At 34.2% G+C, this 18,994-nt stretch overlaps 1 protein-coding gene across 7 annotated transcripts in view; it reads right to left on the bottom strand.

Moving 5' to 3' along the window:
- The window catches only part of LOC127838383 (uncharacterized), a 101,861-nt gene that overhangs the window by 68,529 nt on the left and 14,338 nt on the right, over positions 1–18,994 (bottom strand). For 4 of the 7 annotated variants that reach the window (XM_052366142.1, XM_052366135.1, XM_052366151.1 and 1 more), the window contains 2 exons: positions 10,879–11,010; positions 10,445–10,528 (listed from right to left, as the gene is read on the bottom strand). In XM_052366142.1, coding sequence (XP_052222102.1) covers positions 10,445–10,454 — 10 coding nt within the window. In that variant the 5' untranslated portion in view covers positions 10,455–10,528; positions 10,879–11,010. Of the gene's footprint in view, positions 1–5,620; positions 5,797–10,444; positions 10,529–10,878; positions 11,011–18,994 lie in introns of those variants that run through there. The other 3 variants (XM_052366118.1, XM_052366105.1, XM_052366109.1) reach the window with 3 other exon arrangements.

Below are 18,994 nucleotides of genomic sequence, written 5' to 3'. Positions count from 1 at the left end.
AAATATGGAAAAGTTTTTTCCATTTCAATTCGACGTTATGTGGGTCATGTGTGTTCAACGAATCTGCATCTCTTCTTATTCGATAATTGCATATTTTGTTGTTTGCATTTTAGCGTATGTAGACAAAGTATTATCGTTTGATTTACATTATACAATTGAAAAATGTGGGTAAAATTAAGGACATGGATGAAAATTAAATTAATTTTGAACGAAATGTAAGTTGAATATTTTATATATATTTATTTAATAGCGAAGTAACTAAGTATTATGATCTCAAATACTGATAGTTACGTATGTTTGTATACGTACCAAAGCGCGCAACGTTTAAGCTATTTCACAAATACTAAATTTAACTTTTTTTTAATAAATATTTTTAATTGATGTTTAATTATTTAATTAGTTAATAATTTGCTTTCTTAAATAAAACTTGTATCCGACGGTAATGGTGGAATTGTTGGACGTAAATTATCCTAATGATATTAATTTTTTATAAACATAAACGACGTTAACTCGTCATGATTTTAACTCCGAATGCAATTCTTGAGAAAATTGTTACTTATTAAAATGGTATTTTCGCCTGCAATCAGTGTTTGATATTGGTAAACAATACATCAAAATAAGCCGTATAATGTCTCAACTGTTTTTTATTGCAAGTTCAATAAACGTGTCAATTACGTCTTCGCTAATAGCTCCCACTCACTGCAGTTCGCTAGTTAAATTTTGGCGAGTAAAAAAAAAAAACAAGTGTCATTTATCAAAACGTACCCCCTATTTGTTATCACAAAGGTATTGATTAATTGCTTTATTACTTTGATTGTTGACACGTTGTTTATTACCGTCGATGGTGCAGCATGTTGTTTTAACTAGTCGCCAGCGCAAGTTGGCATTATGTCACGCGAAAAAAGTAAAATCATATGAATTATTCCATGAAAAAAACATAAATATTTTTTCCAGGTTAACCTTTTCCCGAAAATGTAATCGGTTAACTGGTCGTTTAGGTAGGTTAACCGGTTAACCTCTTGCATCCCTAATTTTTACAAATATATTGGTCTACCGTAACTACTATTAGTTTTCGGACATTTCAAAATAATCTAATTTTTCAGAATATTTAAATACAAATAATATTTAAAAACTACAGGTGTACAAAAGTTAAGAGACACTAATGTTATGTTTGTTTGTCAATTATTAAATTGAAATAAAAACAATAAATCAATGTGCAATAAATTTGTTGTGTTGTACTCTTCTTTCTCTGCTTTGAAATAAATACAACTTCACATCTTTGCAATTACTTACCTAAAACTACATGTATATGTAGCCCTGTGGTTATTTTACCAATGTTTAATGTTGATTTGTAACCTTAATCTTTTGGGTAATTTTACTTTCGTTGTCTCGCATAAATTGGTCACGTGGTCATTTCTGGCAGTTGAGAGAAAAGTTTAAACAAGAAAGACTTGTTCAGATTGCAGAGTCCATTGTATTTGTTTCATAAATCTTAGCATTTGGTTTCGAGCAAACGCACAACTAAAGAAGTCGTGATTGAGAGACTGTGAGAGGTATTCGATTCCCTAAATCGTTACCAATACCAATCTGGAAAAGAATCACGGTTCGATATTCTGTAAATTCTGTAACTCATTAAAGAACCCCTGATTAGAAAGAGAACAAATCTTGTTGTTGATAAACCCACGAGTTACAAATGGCGCCCAACGGGTTGAAATAGGATTAGAGGCATGTAGTGTGGAGCCGGTCGTTTTAGTCCTGTCGTAGAGGAGCCGGTCGTGTCGTTCAGGAGCGGGTCGTGGAGGAGCGGGTCATTCTGGTCGTGGAGGAGAGGAACGTCTCGTTCCGATCTTATTGTAGAGGAGCTGGTGGTGTCGTGAACATTCTTCAACTTCTTCAGACATTATTCCAGTGTACAATTTCTGATTTGGACATACCAGAAATATTGTAATAGATAATAGTGACCTTATATCAGTTCTAATTTAAAAAATCATTCTAGTTGCTGCCGAATTGTGTATTGTTCCTGTCTACTGAGTGTGAGTACTATTATTATCGAAAAAAATTGACAGATATTACAGTTACCGTAGTTCTTTTATAAGTTTTATAACTTCAAAAAAAAAAAAAAAAAAAAAATAGGGGGAGGGAGGGTTGATACTGTAATATCTGGCAATTTTCATGTGTGCTATTGTAAGTGTGTAAGAAAAAGATTTCACATAGTTTCACTATTGCATGAATATAAATTAATATTCAGGTGAAGGTTCTATTTACTAATATTTCTTTTTAAGTACAATCTAATCATAATTTCTACTCTTAACATTTCTTTCATAAACATTGAGCTGCTATTTTGAAGTCCCAGTAAATAATTTATGTAGTATTTGTTTACAGTTCACTGCAGATTTCATATTCCACTGAAATTATTGTTGTTTTTTTTGCATTTCCTGATTCTGGTTATTTGGTTGGTCAGCGGTTTATCTCCCTTGGTCTTCTTTTTTATTATATTTATTTGAAAGTCCTATTATCTCCTTTTGTGTTGAAATTTCCGGTTGCTAATCTGATGTGGAAATTTTCCATTTTCTTAAGTTGTGTTGACATTGACTGACTCTGACCTAGTTGTTGCCATACATGAACAAATTCTAGTCTAGTAGAATAGTTTTGTCGTTGAGTAGATTATAATATATATATATAAAAAAAAAAAACACACAAAACAAAAACAGTATATATATATGATATAACATATAATCATTTTTCAAATATAATCAGTTTCCAAATATTTTAGTTAGTTCAGAATTATAAAATAATTCTGCAATAATTGATTGCATTCAGTTCAGGAAGAAATGAAATGTTCGTAAAATATTTCTGTTCTTGCTGATATCTTGGATATTCAAGTTTAATTTTAAGAAATAGTTTCTTACAGTTAGAAAGTATTATTGTCTAAAAATAAACATTCATTGTCATTATATTATCACATGGTGATATTATAATTCAAATTATCTTCGGATAGACATATTGGAAAAAATTCCATGGTTTACCGTATAACTAGGAGAAATTTATGAGCGCACCTCATTTAGTTTAAAGCTACATGTACCGTATTTCTTTCAGTAAAGTTTATAAATAATTTTATCGAGTTTATTTCATTTGATAAATTAATTTTATCAATAATGATGTGAATCTTGTATATTGTTAATACTGTACTTGTTCAAAGAAGTTAGAAATTTATTTCGGTGGATTACCGTATCACCGAAATAATTTTATAAGCGCACCGGCGATTTGTATTACCGTGTGTATTATTGTATGACTTGACATAATTAATTGAATTGGTATATGCAATTGAATTATTTCAATTTTAAAGTGAAATTGTGATTTAAAATGTCATTTTGAATGATATTGGATTGAAATTAAATTGCAATTGGAATCAATTTAACATAATTTTATTGTCATGGCTTCAGAAGCCAATAAATCAGATACAGCCTCTGGAGGTATACACGATGTAACTGAACAGGAATATAAGCTACTTGAAGCTTTACACCTTTTGGGTATCAAACCAAATGTGGATAGCCCAGAAGGGATGATGAAGCTTGTACAAGCTTTTGGAATAAAATCAGAACCTATGCATATAGGGGCACAGTCAACTACAGAAAAGACTGGAAGCTTTCAATTTCCAAGAATTTCAACATTCTATGGAGAAGATGTAAAAGCTGGTGAGGTGAACTTTGATACTTTTAAATATGAAATTGAAGCTTTACGTCAAGGCAAAGTCTTTAACAATGAACAAATATTGTTAGGCATAAGGAGAGCCTTAAAGGGAAGTGCTGCCGATGTTTTGCGAAGGCTAGGCCCTGATGTGTCTTTAAATGAAATTTTTTTCAAATTAGAAAACACTTTTGGGAGTATCGAATCCCGAGAGAGTATCATGAGAAAGTTTTACTCAAGCCAGCAACAAGACAATGAGCCAGTTGTCAAATATGCCATGCGACTTGAGGAAATCTTTGATCAAGCAGTGCAGTTGAAAGCTGTCCGACGGACTGACACTGAGATACTTAAAAAAGTTTTGCATGCTGGTTTGATCAGAGACTTGAAACACATGTCAGTTTACCAATGCGATAAAATTGAAAACTACGACAAGTTCAAACGAGAACTTCGGAAAATTGAAACAGAGTTAAAAGAGCCTGTGAAAGAGACAAAATCATGTAAGGCTGCAATCAAAGTTAACCCACAAGAAACAACAGACTTGTCCGAAATGAAATCATTGCTTCATCAATTAAATGAAAGAATTGGAAACTTAGAAAAAGAAAAGGTCGAAAATAAATATCATCAACCAGCATCATTCCAGGCTGCAAATAGATACCCATTTGGTGGTCGATCGGCATATAGGGGTTTCAGGGGAAGGATAGGTACCTCTCATCAAGGACGTGGTTTATATAGGCCTACTAGACCATTGAGTGGCACCACATTCCAAGGAGCCTGCCATTTATGTAATGAAAGAGGTCACATTCAGAGATATTGTCCTCAAAATAGGGATAGCAATGTCGTGTGCTATAATTGCAATGAAAAAGGGCACAGACAAATTAATTGCCCAAAAGTATAAGTGCTCCTGTTGTTGGGTCGAACTCGGGCACAAGTAAATTGGACCCAAAGTTAGTTGGTGATATTAACGAGACAAATATTTTTGTAAATAGCATTTGTACAAAAGCTCTTTTAGATACTGGTAGTTGTGTGAGTGTTGTCTCACAGTCATTTTATAATGACAATTTGTCTCAAATTACTATTCAGCCATTGACAAATATTTTAAATATAGAATGTGCTGATGGTAATAATTTGCCTTACACTGGCTACATTGAAGTGGAAATTAGTACAGGTGAAGATTTACCAAAAGCTAATTCACACACTTGCTTGTTATTGGTAACACCTGATACAAAATTTTCAGAAAGAACGCCTGTTATTTTAGGCACAAATATTTTAAATGAATTGTTGAAGGAATGTAAGTCAAATTTTGGCGAACAATTTCTTCAGAGGGCAAAAATGTTTACGCCATGGTTTTTATGTTTTAGAACAATTGTTTTACGTGAAAAAGAACTTACTAAAAATAAAAACAGAATTGGATTGATTAGAAGTGCAGTAGCACAGAAGGTGTTTTTAAAACCAATTGAGTCCATTAATGTTAATGGATTTATTGACAAACAAATGGATTATCCAGAAAGTACTGTTATCTACCAGGAGTCAACTTTTAGCAGTTTGCCATCATATGTTGATGTGACTCCTACTGTTATACAGTACAAGAACAGGAATAAACAGGAAGTTGTAGTAAATTTATCAAATTTGACTACAAATACTGTTGTGATAAATACAAAAGCTATTCTTTGTGAAATCCAGCCTGTTACTGTGACAGATGATGTTTTACACAGAATTCAAACTGAAGATAAATATGAAACAATACTTGATAAGTTGAATATTGATGAAAACATACTAGATGCAAATCAAAAAGAAACATTAAATGCACTATTAAGGAAACATAAGGATATTTTCTCAACATCAAGTACTGACATTGGTCAGTGTAATTTAATCAAACACAGAATAGATCTTATTGATGAAACACCATTTAAACAGAGACATAGAAGAATACCACCATGTATGCTTGAAGAAGTACAACAACACATTGAACAGTTATTAGCTGGAGGTATTATTCGTCCATCGAGGTCACCGTGGACTAGCAATGTTGTTTTAGTCCGAAAGAAATCAAATGAACTCAGATTATGTATTGATTATAGAATGCTTAATCAAAGGACTGTAAAAGACTCGTACGCATTACCTCGTATTGAAGAAGTTTTTGATTGTCTCAGTGGAACAAAATATTTTTCAACCATTGACATGAAGTCTGGTTATCACCAAGTAGAACTGGAAGAACATCATAAAGAGAGAACTGGTTTTACTGTAGGTTCAATAGGATTTTTTGAATTTAACAAAATGCCTTTTGGTTTGACTAATAGTCCAGCGACGTATCAACGTCTTATGGAAGAATGTCTTAAAGGACTAAATATGAAAATTTGTGTCATTTATCTTGATGACTTAATAATTTTTAGTGATACTTTTGAAAGTCATCTTGAACGGTTAGACATTGTGTTGTCTAGATTGAAAGCTTGTAATTTAAAACATGCAGCTGAAAAATGTTTCTTCTTTAAACAAAAAGTTAAGTTCTTAGGACATGTTGTGAGTGAAAAGGGCATTGAAACTGACCCTGAAAAAATAGAAAAGGTAAAAAATTGGCCAACACCAGCAAATGCTGATGAACTTCGTTCCTTTTTAGCCTTTGCTGGCTATTATAGACGTTTTATAAAGGATTTCAGTAAAATGGCAAGACCTTTGTCTGATCTATTGCCACCAACATCTACAAAGAAAAAAAACATGCCCGAGTGGAAATGGACAGAGAATGAAGAAATTGTTTTTAACAAGTTGAAAGCTGTACTTTGTTCTCCGCCAATATTGGCATACCCTGACTTTAAACAACCTTTTGAGTTACACACTGATGCATCCATCAAGGCTTTAGGTGCAGTGTTGTACCAAACTCAAGGTGACCAGAAAAGAGTTATTGCCTATGCAAGTCGATCATTGACAAAAGCAGAGCGCAATTATAGTGCTTTTAAACTTGAATTTTTAGCACTTAAATGGGCTGTCACAGAAAAATTTGCAGATTATTTAACTCTGAATCATTTTTCTGTCATCACTGACAATAACCCTTTAACACATGTATTGTCTAGTGCAAAAGTAGATGCTACTGGACAACGTTGGGTAGCAGCACTAGGTCAATTTGACTTTGACATTTCCTATAGACCCGGCATAAATAATGCTGATGCAGATGGCATGAGCCGATATCCACATGAAAAGATTCAAGAAACTTAACATAATAGTGAAGAAAGAGTGAAAGTAAAAAATGATGTAATCTAAGCCATATGTTCCTGTATTCAGATAGCTGATTTCTGTCATGTTCTACCCATGGCCAATATCAACATCTTAGATACATTGGAGGAACATGGTCAGACACTTGCTCAAAAAGAAATGCGAGAGATAAGACAAATGCAAAGAAGTGACAATGTGATAGATAAATGGAGAAGAGCTGTGATTGACGACAAAATACCAACATCATTTATGACAAAAGAGGATTTAACAATGAAAAAGCAATTTAAGAACTTGAAAATTAAAAGAGGAATTTTATTTAGAGTAGTTCATGATATAGAAGGAGAAAAAGAACAATTAGTATTACCTGAATGTTACAAAAAGGAAGTTTTAATGGGATTGCATAACAACATTGGACATCCAGGAAAAGAAAGAACTTTAAAATTGCTTAGAGATAGGTTTTACTGGCCAAGATCATCAACAGATGTAGAGGAATGGATTGACAAATGTGATAGGTGTTTGAGGAGAAAGTCATCAATTAACACCAGAGCTCCTCTTGTAAATGTTTCAACAACTTACCCACTTGAACTTGTATGCTTTGATTATTTAAGTTTAGAACAAGCAAAAGGAGGCATTGGGAATATACTTATTGTAACTGATCACTACACAAAGTATGCCCTTGCTATTCCTACCAAGAATCAGAGCGCCAAAACCACGGCTGAAGTTTTTTATAATCATTTCATCATTCATTACGGTATTCCAAATAGATTGCACTCAGATCAAGGAGCCAATTTTGAGAGCGAATTAATAAAAGAACTTTGTGAAATTATGAAAATTAACAAAAGTCATACTACACCCTATCATCCACAAGGAAATGCTGGGCCAGAAAGGTTCAACAGGACACTTCTAGATATGCTAGGAACGCTTGCTCCAGAACAAAAGAATGACTGGAAGAAATATGTAAATCCACTAGTTTATGCTTACAACTGCATTCCTCATGACAGTACTGGATTTTCACCATTTGAGTTGATGTTTGGTCGAAAACCTAAGCTACCCATAGATATAACATTTGAAAAATCAAGGGAAGAATATACAAACAAGGACACTTATGACTACATGAAAGAATTAAAATCAAGAATCAAAACAACACAACAAATTGTAGAAATTCATGTGAATAAAGCTAAACAGAAACAAAAGAAATATTATGATAAAAAAGCCAAAGCAGTAAAAGTATCTGTTGGTGATAATGTTCTAGTTAGAAAAATGGCTTTTGACGGCAAACACAAAATAGCAGATAAATTCGAAGAGGGAACATATGTTGTAATTGATCAACCTAGAGTTGATATTCCAGTATTTAAGGTGAAAGAAAGGGATTCCGATAGAGAAAAGACTGTACATAGAAACTTGTTAGTTCTGATTGATAGTCAGGATGGTACTGATACAAGTGAAATTGATGTACATGATATAGATGTGGTTATTAGTAAATCATTTGATGATTTCAGCAAAGAAAAACGTGACGTCACAGAGGAAGAGGAGGAAGAAGACGGATTAGATTTTGTAGTTTCTACAAGACACATTGGGGACGCCCAAGATCCTATACTTGATGATGAAGTTGATGTGAGTTCTACCTTAACCGAAGCTATCGATTTGATAGAGGTGGACGAGAGGATAGATCCTCCGGTGGAAGATGTAGCGGAAGAAGTAGAGGCAGAAGAAGTTCATCAAGAAGCTGAACAACTACTTGAGAACAGGACTGATGCTGATACTGAAGCACCCATTCCTTCAAATACGGAAGCTGTTGAAGATCAGACCATAGATACAACGAGTACTACTGAGGTAGGAAGTACAGAAGTTGATGTACAGAGAAATGTTCCGGTACCTGTACCACGAAGATCATCAAGAACAAGTCAGCCACCAGTAAGATTTGAAGATTACTACATGAAGCAGATGGTTGCCAGGCCATATGATAGTAAACTTCAGGCATTGACTGTTTTATTAAATTCTGGTATTTTAGACAATATGGATAGTACAATTGCTCACAGTGTTGTTGGGGCAATTATGAAATAAATAATTTTATTGTTTTAATAAACATCTTGTATATATTGCTGTTGTTTTTTATCAATTAAATAATTAACATTATGTTAGCATACATCAGAAATGTGAGAACACATTTTAGTTGGCAGGGAGGATTGTTCAATTTGAAACAAATAATGTTATAACACATTAAGTTGAAACAAGTTCTGTCATAGTACTTTATGAAAATGTTTTGGGGAGTATTAATATATACTGCTGTAGTAGTTGTATAATTGTATTGGAGTAATAATTTGTAGTTAGTTATTGGAGTAGGAAGTTGTAGTTGTACTTTAATTATCAATAGTTGTATATATTTTTTATGGTAAGTGACTTGACTTACGTTGACATTTAATTGTGTTGACACTGAAATGACGGGACGTCATTTACGGAGGAGGGGGAGTATGTAGCCCTGTGGTTATTTTACCAATGTTTAATGTTGATTTGTAACCTTAATCTTTTGGGTAATTTTACTTTCGTTGTCTCGCATAAATTGGTCACGTGGTCATTTCTGGCAGTTGAGAGAAAAGTTTAAACAAGAAAGACTTGTTCAGATTGCAGAGTCCATTGTATTTGTTTAATAAATCTTAGCATTTGGTTTCGAGCAAACGCACAACTAAAGAAGTCGTGATTGAGAGACTGTGAGAGGTATTCGATTCCCTAAATCGTTACCAATACCAATCTGGAAAAGAATCACGGTTCGATATTCTGTAAATTCTGTAACTCATTAAAGAACCCCTGATTAGAAAGAGAACAAATCTTGTTGTTGATAAACCCACGAGTTACATATACATAAAAAATAAAAACATCAAACTTATTGCCTTAATCTTACTAAAATATCATTTCAGACGCTGTTGGAAGAAACAATTTTTTATTACCAGTAACCCAATAACGCAAATGTTATGGTCCATTACCCTCAGGCATTCATCTGCCATGTTTTATTACTTTAATCCGGTTGTAAAAACACATAATCAAAGGGTCAGCAGATAAGCGAAAACAGGGCCGAAATCAGGTAAAAGAAGCGCTGCTAAATTCACTTTCCGAAAATTTAGAGTCTTTAATTCTGGACTAAAATTTGGTGTCTGAAAATTTAGAATCCAAAAACTTGGAGTAACTACATTTTTCTATATAATGATGTTTTCAGCACACAACATATATAGAAAACAACAGGTTGCTAACTGGAGTGACAGATGACAGACAACAACGTATTCTTAAATTTTGCCATGATCTCTATGTGCTTAGAAGAGCCTAGGCTTTTTTTCTCCTTTAGCAAGAGCCTTGTAAAATAATACAATTTTTCCCAAATTTCAAGCTGACTTTGGGAAATTTCTTCCCCTTTTCAGTTTTGTCAAGGTTTGTTTTCCCAAAATTGAAGGCCTAACCCTTTCCCCCAATTCAAGAAAAACAGCCTGTGAGCTAAAAATTATATCAGATACCTTCCTATAAGAAGGTGGATATGAACTTAGTGGTATAATAAAACAAAATATACCTATTTGCATGTGGTGTTTTGATGTTTTCTTACAAATAAGAAGTGCTCCACCTTGACCTGGTGTGGCAAGTCGAGCTCTGAACACTGCATGGAATAAACAAGAATTCATTTTGAAATTAAGAGTTTTAAAGAATATTTTAGACTCTAAGTGACAAAACAGCTTAACAAAAAACTATGCCATTAGATCAATTAATGTTCTACAGGGCATTCAAGATGAAAATCTAGCAGTAAAGATATCCTAATTGACTGTCTAAAATTCCAAAATTGAAAGTTTCCAAAAAATGATAAAAAGTTCTTGTAAATAAAATGCAACTTTAATTCAATTTTTCTATTCAGCTATATGGGTTAAACCTAAGCTAATATTATATTAAAAACACAATGTCATGTTTGTAATGATATGCAGAAAGCTGAAGTGGAAGCTTAAGATAAATTACCCTTGAGCAAGTTGTTTTTTACTCTTTCCTTCTCTTTCTTTTCATTCACATTTTTGTCAGGAGCACATCATTCTTCTTTTTAGAATGTCTCCCCATCAAAAAGCATGACCGTCTTTTGTAAACTACCAACAGCTTCAAGAAAAAGAAATAATTGGATAAAAGCATAACAATTGTGACTTAATAGTCTGGAAGTGATACATAATTATACTATCATGTTATTCTAGAAACAAGAGTGCCAAACTGTCACAAGATACGCCTGTTTGAAGGTTTTGGACAACTTGATAACTTTACCATGACCCATATTTGAACTTGGCCTAGACACAACTTCTTACCAAATTTGGTGAAGATCGGATGAAAACTACTTCAATTAGAGAGCGGACACCATGTTAATGCTTGAAATGCACAAAGTGACCTCCTGGCCTAGTTTTTGACCCGGCATGACCCATATTTGAAATTGACCTAGATATCATTTAGACAAAACTTCTGACCAAATTTGGTGAAGATCGGATGAAAACTACTTCAATTAGAGAGCTTTATCTTTGAAATGCACTAAGTGACCCTGTGACCTAGTTTTTGAACCGGCATGACCCATATTCTAACTTGACCTAGATATTGTCTAGATACAACTTCTGACCAAGTTTGGTGAAGATCGGATGAAAACTACTTCAATTAGAGAGCGGACACCATGCTTAATCCTTAATATGCACTAAGTGACCCCATGACCTTGTTTTTGACCCAGAATGACCCATATTCAAACTTGACCTAGATAGTGCCTAGATACAACTTCTGACCAAGTTTGGTGAAGATCTGATGAAAATTATTTGAATTAGAGAGTGGACACTGCTAAGGACACTGCCGCCCAGGCGCCCTCAGCCCGGGCGCCCTCTGCCCGGGCGCCCTCCACCTGTCTGTCCGCAAAAGGTGAAACTATAATGCGTCCTGTTTTAAAAACGGGCCATTAAAACATATAAATGTGTGGCAGCTTGGTATTTCACCTGAAAATGTTAAAAGACTCAGAAATGCATGATGATATAAAAACATAAGTTCTGCTGTGCCAGGGCTTTTCACCCTTATATAACAGGGGCCAAAATTCGGCCCCTTCCCAATTGAAAATAAGGTCATTGTTTCCCAAAATTGATAGAGGAATTTCCCAAATTGTAAAAAAAAAACATTTTTTTTTTACTTAGACATATTGGTCATCTCCCAAATGGAAAGCAATGAGCTCTTATATGATTAAGAATGCACCACAATGTGTCTTTTAATACATCTGCACTTGTAATCAAAAAGACCCTGTTTCAAAAACTTTTTAAAACACTACCTTCCCAAAATGAGCAGTTATCGCGCATGAAATTTCCAATTTGAAAGGCTAGGGCCTCTTCCCAATTTCCTGATGAAAAGCCCTGTGTGCACAATGGATGATGAGGTGACAATGGGATTTCTTGCTTGTTCACAATGTTTCTATAAAGTCACACACACAAAACTGCCCAAAAGTCAGGCAGATATGTTTAAAATGGACTAGAACCATTTTTGAACTCATTCAGTTAATAAAACAAAATAATCTCTCTTGCAAGTTTCATGATAATAAGGCACAACAAGCAAATTCGTTGAATTGATATCCCCCGCCAAAATGCTTCTGGACACAAAATGTTATATTTGTCACTCAAAAAAGCATTTTTTCAAAATACAAAGGGCCATAACTCCGTTATTAACAGATGGTGTACAATGCCATTTGGCATGCATTATTTTCCATAAAGCCTTCTGGCTTTCACATGTATAATTTAGCATATCGTTCCGACGATATTTCTAATCGATCTCGATTTAAAGCATAAAAACAAATCGAGTATACCTCACTCCAACCGGAAGCGCTCTTCAATGGGAAGTCATAATTGTTTCGGCGATCGACAAGGTAGGCACGATTTTTTAGTGCTTTTTTCACACACGTGTTTTAACTTAGAATATTTTGTGTTTAGTATACAGAAAAGGGCTCACAAGGACGCTGTCCTTGTTTATAAATATTTATTTATAGGCAAGTATTCTTATATTTGTTCATAATTGGTAAAAATGAGCTCTGTTGAGAACGATGTTCTCGACTTATCGGATGTGAACGGAGACTCGGAGTTTTCCGGTTTCGAATCTGGTGATATCGTTGATACACCATATGTTGCTTCTATGGTTGAGGTTTCCACCGTGACTACTAAAGAGAAACGTGGAAAAAGTCCCGTTAAGGGAAAAAAGAAAGTTAAGTCCGTTGTCAAAAAGGCCTCAAAACCAGTTAGTCGTAATCAGACACCTACAAACAAGTCAAAAAAGTTGCCATTATCTTCTATTGACATAAATCAGCTCTCAAAGGAAGATATTGTAAAATTAAGACAGAAACTGGGTATTCCAGATGTTGACCCCCACTATTATGATACATTTGATGAATATTCTTATCAAGAGGTGGATCGGCCAAATTTACATGTGCAAATAAATTCAGAGGATGTTTCAGACACTGAAACTCCAGGACCTTCTAGGTCTAAGAATATTGAAGAAGAACTGTTTGGCTCAGTTACTTCTGAGGATGAAAATTGGCAGCCTCCTAAATTGAAGGCTTTAGAAACAGATAAACCCACTGCTAAATCTTTAGCAAAATTGATTAATGTGGCATGCACTTCTCAGTGCGATATAGAGGAAATTGCAAAGAATATAAGATTCCTGAAAATGTTGATATGGCTGGACCACCACTTGTTAATCCTGAAATCTGGAAAATATTAGATAAAAGAGTGCACACACAAGACAGAGGTTTGGCTGAAATTCAGAATATTGTTGCCACAGCTATGGTACCGGTAATCAAATTAGCTGAAAATCTGAAATCGGCTGCATTAAATCAGGGAACAAAAACCCTTTTGTCGGACACACTTACATTGCTTGGTCAAGTACAGTACAATATTTCAGTAAAGAGGCGCTACAGCATTCGTCCTCATTTGAAAAAGAAACCTGTACAGAGAGGAAATTTCTCAAGACCTTTCAGGGCCAGAGCAGGCCGGGTAGGAGCTATTTCAGCTTACCCAAACGACAAGTAGATTCCTCGGTCGGTAAACTTAAAAATTGTTTTGAAAGTTGGGAAAAACTAACCACTGACCCATGGATACTAGATGTTGTCAATGGTTATTCCATTGAATTTTACAAACAGCCTGTTCAGAAAAAACTTCCAAATAGTATTAAATTTAATAATGAACAGCGAATCATAATAGATACTGAAATTAAAAAATTATTGGAAATAGGTGCCATAAAGGTATCCATATCAGAACCAAATGAGTTCATATCAAATATATTCATTGTACCAAAACCTGGTGGTAAATTTAGACCAGTAATTAATCTTAAAGCCTTGAATGAGTTTGTAACATACCATCATTTCAAACAAGAAACATTTAATGTTGTTTTCGATTTATTACAAGAAAATGATTTCATGACATCAGTAGACATGGAACAAGCATATTATTCTATACCAATTCATAAAGAAAGCCAGAAATATCTTAAATTTTATTGGAACGAAGTGTTGTACTCGTTCAGTTGTCTTCCGTTCGGATTGGCATCTGCCCCATATATTTTTACAAAAATTTTAAAACCAGTGTATTCCTATTTTCGACAGTTAGGCATACGCTGTTCATACTACATTGATGATTCGTTGAATATGAACCTGAATCAAGCTGTTTGTAAGGCTAACACACTAACAATGATTGACACTTTGCAGAAATTAGGTTATACCATTAACCATTCAAAATCGGTTCTGATCCCTACACAAAGGATGGTCTTTTTTGGATTTATTATTGACAGTGTTCAATTCATGGTTTTCCTCACAGAAGAAAAGTTACAAAAGATTATTTTGTACGCTCGAAATATTTATAGTAAAAATACAATTATTGTACGAGAATTGGCGTCATTTATAGGATTGATTATTAATGCATTTTATGCAGTTTTTGAGGCACCCCTACATTATAGGACTTTGGAAAGAAACAAAATTCTCGGTTTGAATTCTAGTACAGATTTTAATCAAAAGATGATTTTATCTGATGAAAGTAAAATGGAACTTTTGTGGTGGATAGAGAATATAAGATTAAAAAATGGAAAACGGATTCGTCCTTTTTCGATTCAGTCGAGATGTCGGACTGACGCATCTAAGCAAGGATGGGGTTGTGAAGAGTTAGACACTGAAAGATATTCTAACGGCAGATGGAATCCTGAAGAATCTGCTCTATCAATTAATTATTTAGAATTACTTGCAATTTTCTATGCTTTACAATCATTGTATGTTCATCATTGTAATGTTCACATAGAAATACAATCTGATAACATATCAGCAATAAAATATATTAATGACATGGGTGGCATGACATCAACTTCTATGGATTTGTTAGCCAAAGATATTTGGCAATGGTGTATTGAAAGGAAAATAAATTTGTCTGCTATTCATGTCCCAGGTGTTTTAAATACAGCTGATTTTTATTCAAGAAATTTTTCTGATGCAACAGAATGGATGTTAAAAGCAGATATTTTTTGTAGAATTACTTCTCAGTTTTTTGTACCTAAAATAGATCTTTTTGCATCCAGAATTAACAAGCAGATAGATAGATTTGTCTCTTGGTTTCCAGAACCTGGATCAACATATACTAATGCATTTAGTATTTGTTGGAAAACTGAAGTTCCATATATTTTCCCCCCATTTAATCTTATGGGGAAAGTAATCAATAAAATTAAAACTGATAAAGTAGAGAAAGCTATAGTAGTTTTTCCTATATGGAGGTCTCAAACATGGTTTTCTATGATGTTGACTATTCTATCTGATTTTCCTGTCAGGCTACCAAAACACAGGGACTTGCTCACCCTGCCACACAACGGACAGGAGCATCCGTTAGCAAAGAAGATCATCATGGGCGCAGCAGTCTTATCCGGAAATCACTTGAGAGTCAAGGACTTTTACCAGAAACTGCAAACACTATCATCCAGTCATGGAGACCTGGAACTAGGAAGCAATATGACCTGGCGTGGAAACGATGGTATTTTTGGTGTTTACGAAGGAAAGTTAATCCCCTTATTACGACTGAAATTAAAGTAGTTGATTATCTTTATTATTTAAAGTATAATAATAAATCTTACTCAGTTCTTAACACACACAAATCAATGCTTCTACAGACATTACCTTTTTTCGGAAATTCTTGGTGTCAGAATTGTTTCTTAGTGAAACGATACCTTAAAGGTTGTTTTCATAGTAAGCCACCTGTACCGCGTTATAGATTCACATGGGATGTATCAGTTGTTTTAAAATATTTAATGTCTCTTTATCCTTTGAATAATCTGACATTGAAAATGTTGACATTGAAATTGGTAGCACTGATTGCACTGGCTACAGCTCCAAGAGCACAGACTTTAGTTTCTATGAATGTTAATAACTTGTATAAGGAACAACAGGCAGTTGTGTTTACATTTCCTAAACTATTGAAAACGACTAAAATGGGTGATGCATTTGTGCTTAAAATAGATCATTATGACAAAGAAGAATTATGTGTTATGCATACTGTTTTACATTATCTTAGAGTTACTAAAACGATTAGGAAATCGTCACAGTTTTTTATATCATATAAAACTTTTCAGCCAGTTTCCTCTAGCACCATTGCTAGATGGTTGAAAGATGTGTTGACTATGTCGGGTGTCAATTCTGAAATCTTTAAGGCACATTCGTATAGAAGTGCATCCCCCTCGGCTGCATTTAGTAGAGGATGTAGTTTAAAAAATATATTGGACACTGCAGACTGGAAGTCGGATAAAAACTTTCGAAAATTTTATCTTCGAAAGGCTTTAACAAATGAAAATGTCTCATTCTCCCAAGCTGTTTTGAGTTCTCATGTTGATTAGACACAATATTTCTTATGGACATGGTCTTTTGTGTTGTTCAAATATCAAATATGTTTGATACATAATGCTTTTGAATTTGTTATACATTTTATAACAGATATGGTGCATTTATATAAGAGTGGAAGACAATACTTATTTGGAATTGATATTTGTTACACTTTTTATTTTTTGTGTTGTATTATATATCATTCTATGGAAAGAATGGTTTTGTTGCTTTTTAAAGATGCTAAATTATACATGTGAAAGCCAGAAGGCTTTATGACCCCTCATCCAAGCTTTAGTGATGGATGAAGGGGCATTATTGGAAATAAAGCCTGAGGCTGAGCATGTATATTCCCATCCCATTTGAACATTATATATTTTGTTTAAAAAGGAATCAATGGATTTCCCACCCTTTATGAAGTAATGCAACAAAACATTCTTTTTACTGTAAATAATGACTTCCCATTGAAGAGCGCTTCCGGTTGGAGTGAGGTATACTCGATTTGTTTTTATGCTTTAAATCGCGATCGATTAGAAATATCGTCGGAACGATATGCTAAATTATACATGCTCAGCCTCAGGCTTTATTTCCAATAATGCCCCTTCATCCATCACTAAAGCTTGGATGAGGGGTCATTATCCTCTTATCCATATATATACTCATACCAAGTTTCAATGAAATCCACCAAAGCACTTCCAAGATATGGCTCCGGACGGACGGAAAGACGGACGGACGGATAACGCCAAAACAAATTCCCTCCGCCTATTGCGGGGGTTAAAATCTGACTTCTAAATTGTTAGTAGGTACACTACGACAGTACGTCTAGCACGATTTCTGCCTTCCACCACGCCTCACCGTGATTCAGCCCAGCATGGAAACTACTTTCGTTACTGCGATACACAGTGGAACGCGGTGATGTCGCAGTGGAAATTCACGGTGACAGGCTCGATCACGATCAAATATGTTGATAAGAACTCAAGCGCTGGCTTTATCGGGCAATAAATCTCACAGTGGACCACCGCAATCACGGTTTACCACCGCGGCCTCTGTATTTTGCAGTGAATTACAGGTTCATGTGAATAAACATGTACATTTATACAGGGTTTTACATTCATGTCAAATTTAAGGGGTCCTTAGGACTCTAGTTAATAATTTTCAGGGGTCCTGTCAATAAAAATGGGGTTCCTAATGAATATGCTGGCTGTTTCAAAGTCAATTAGTTAAAAGTATGGTAATCAATTATTTACGTAAACAATAACCGAGATTTATCAAACACCTATACAATTAAAGATTGTATTTATTTGTATTGTTTAATCTTGCTTGCCAGATAATAAGCTATCATAACCTCAGTAAACTTTTCTTTAATTATACCGTCCATAGCGACATAAATAGCTCACATTTACCCAATGTAAGCTCAATTCGGGACTTTGCAACTAGCAACAGCAGATGCATGATTGGTCGATAAATCATCAAACAAGACAACTCGTACATCCTTCTAGAAAATTACCCACTGCAGTTGTCTTTCAGAGTTTCTTGTTGATATTATGAGAACCAATACGTCAAAATGATTGTGCATCAAATGGGATGCAAATTAACAAGTATGACGGGTCCTGACTGGCATTTTATGCGTATTTGACGCAGAATATTGCGTCCCGTAAAACCCTGATCTATATTTTTTCATGTGTATATATTTCTTCACATCAAAATAAGCATTTGTTTCACTCTTTTATATTATATTTACCCTGTTTACAGAATCATTTGACATGTCTTATATCAAGCGCGAGTATAGATTGCGTTTCATGCGTCATGTTTTTAAAAAATTGTTTCTGCATCAAATTTCACTTGTTGATTTCATTAACAGATTTGTTTTTGTTAGCATTTCAAAAATGCTTGCTCCCTCGTGTTATATATAGCAGTTACTGCAGATCGATGTCTCGAATTTACACAGTAAGTATTCAATTCGGTGATATTTTAATATCATAGTCATGCGAAAAAATCATTTGTCATGCTGATGAGCGACTATTTGTTTACCTGTGCCTTGTTTATAACAAGTTGATTATCAATATGCATATCATTAAGTAAAACATACAAATCTTCGCTTCAATTGATGAACATGTAAATGTCTGTTTAAAAAACAAGTACACATATATGAAATATGTGTAGCCTCAATAAGAAATATCTATACGAAATCACAGTGAATTGAACAAGTCATAATATCACATTGAGCTTTTTTAAAGCTGT

Source organism: Dreissena polymorpha, chromosome 1, assembly GCF_020536995.1.
Source record: "Dreissena polymorpha isolate Duluth1 chromosome 1, UMN_Dpol_1.0, whole genome shotgun sequence".
NCBI classification, from domain to species: Eukaryota; Metazoa; Mollusca; class Bivalvia; order Myida; family Dreissenidae; genus Dreissena; species Dreissena polymorpha.
The sequence above is the reverse complement of the archived record's forward strand: the minus strand, read 5'-3'. Positions and strand labels throughout refer to the sequence as shown.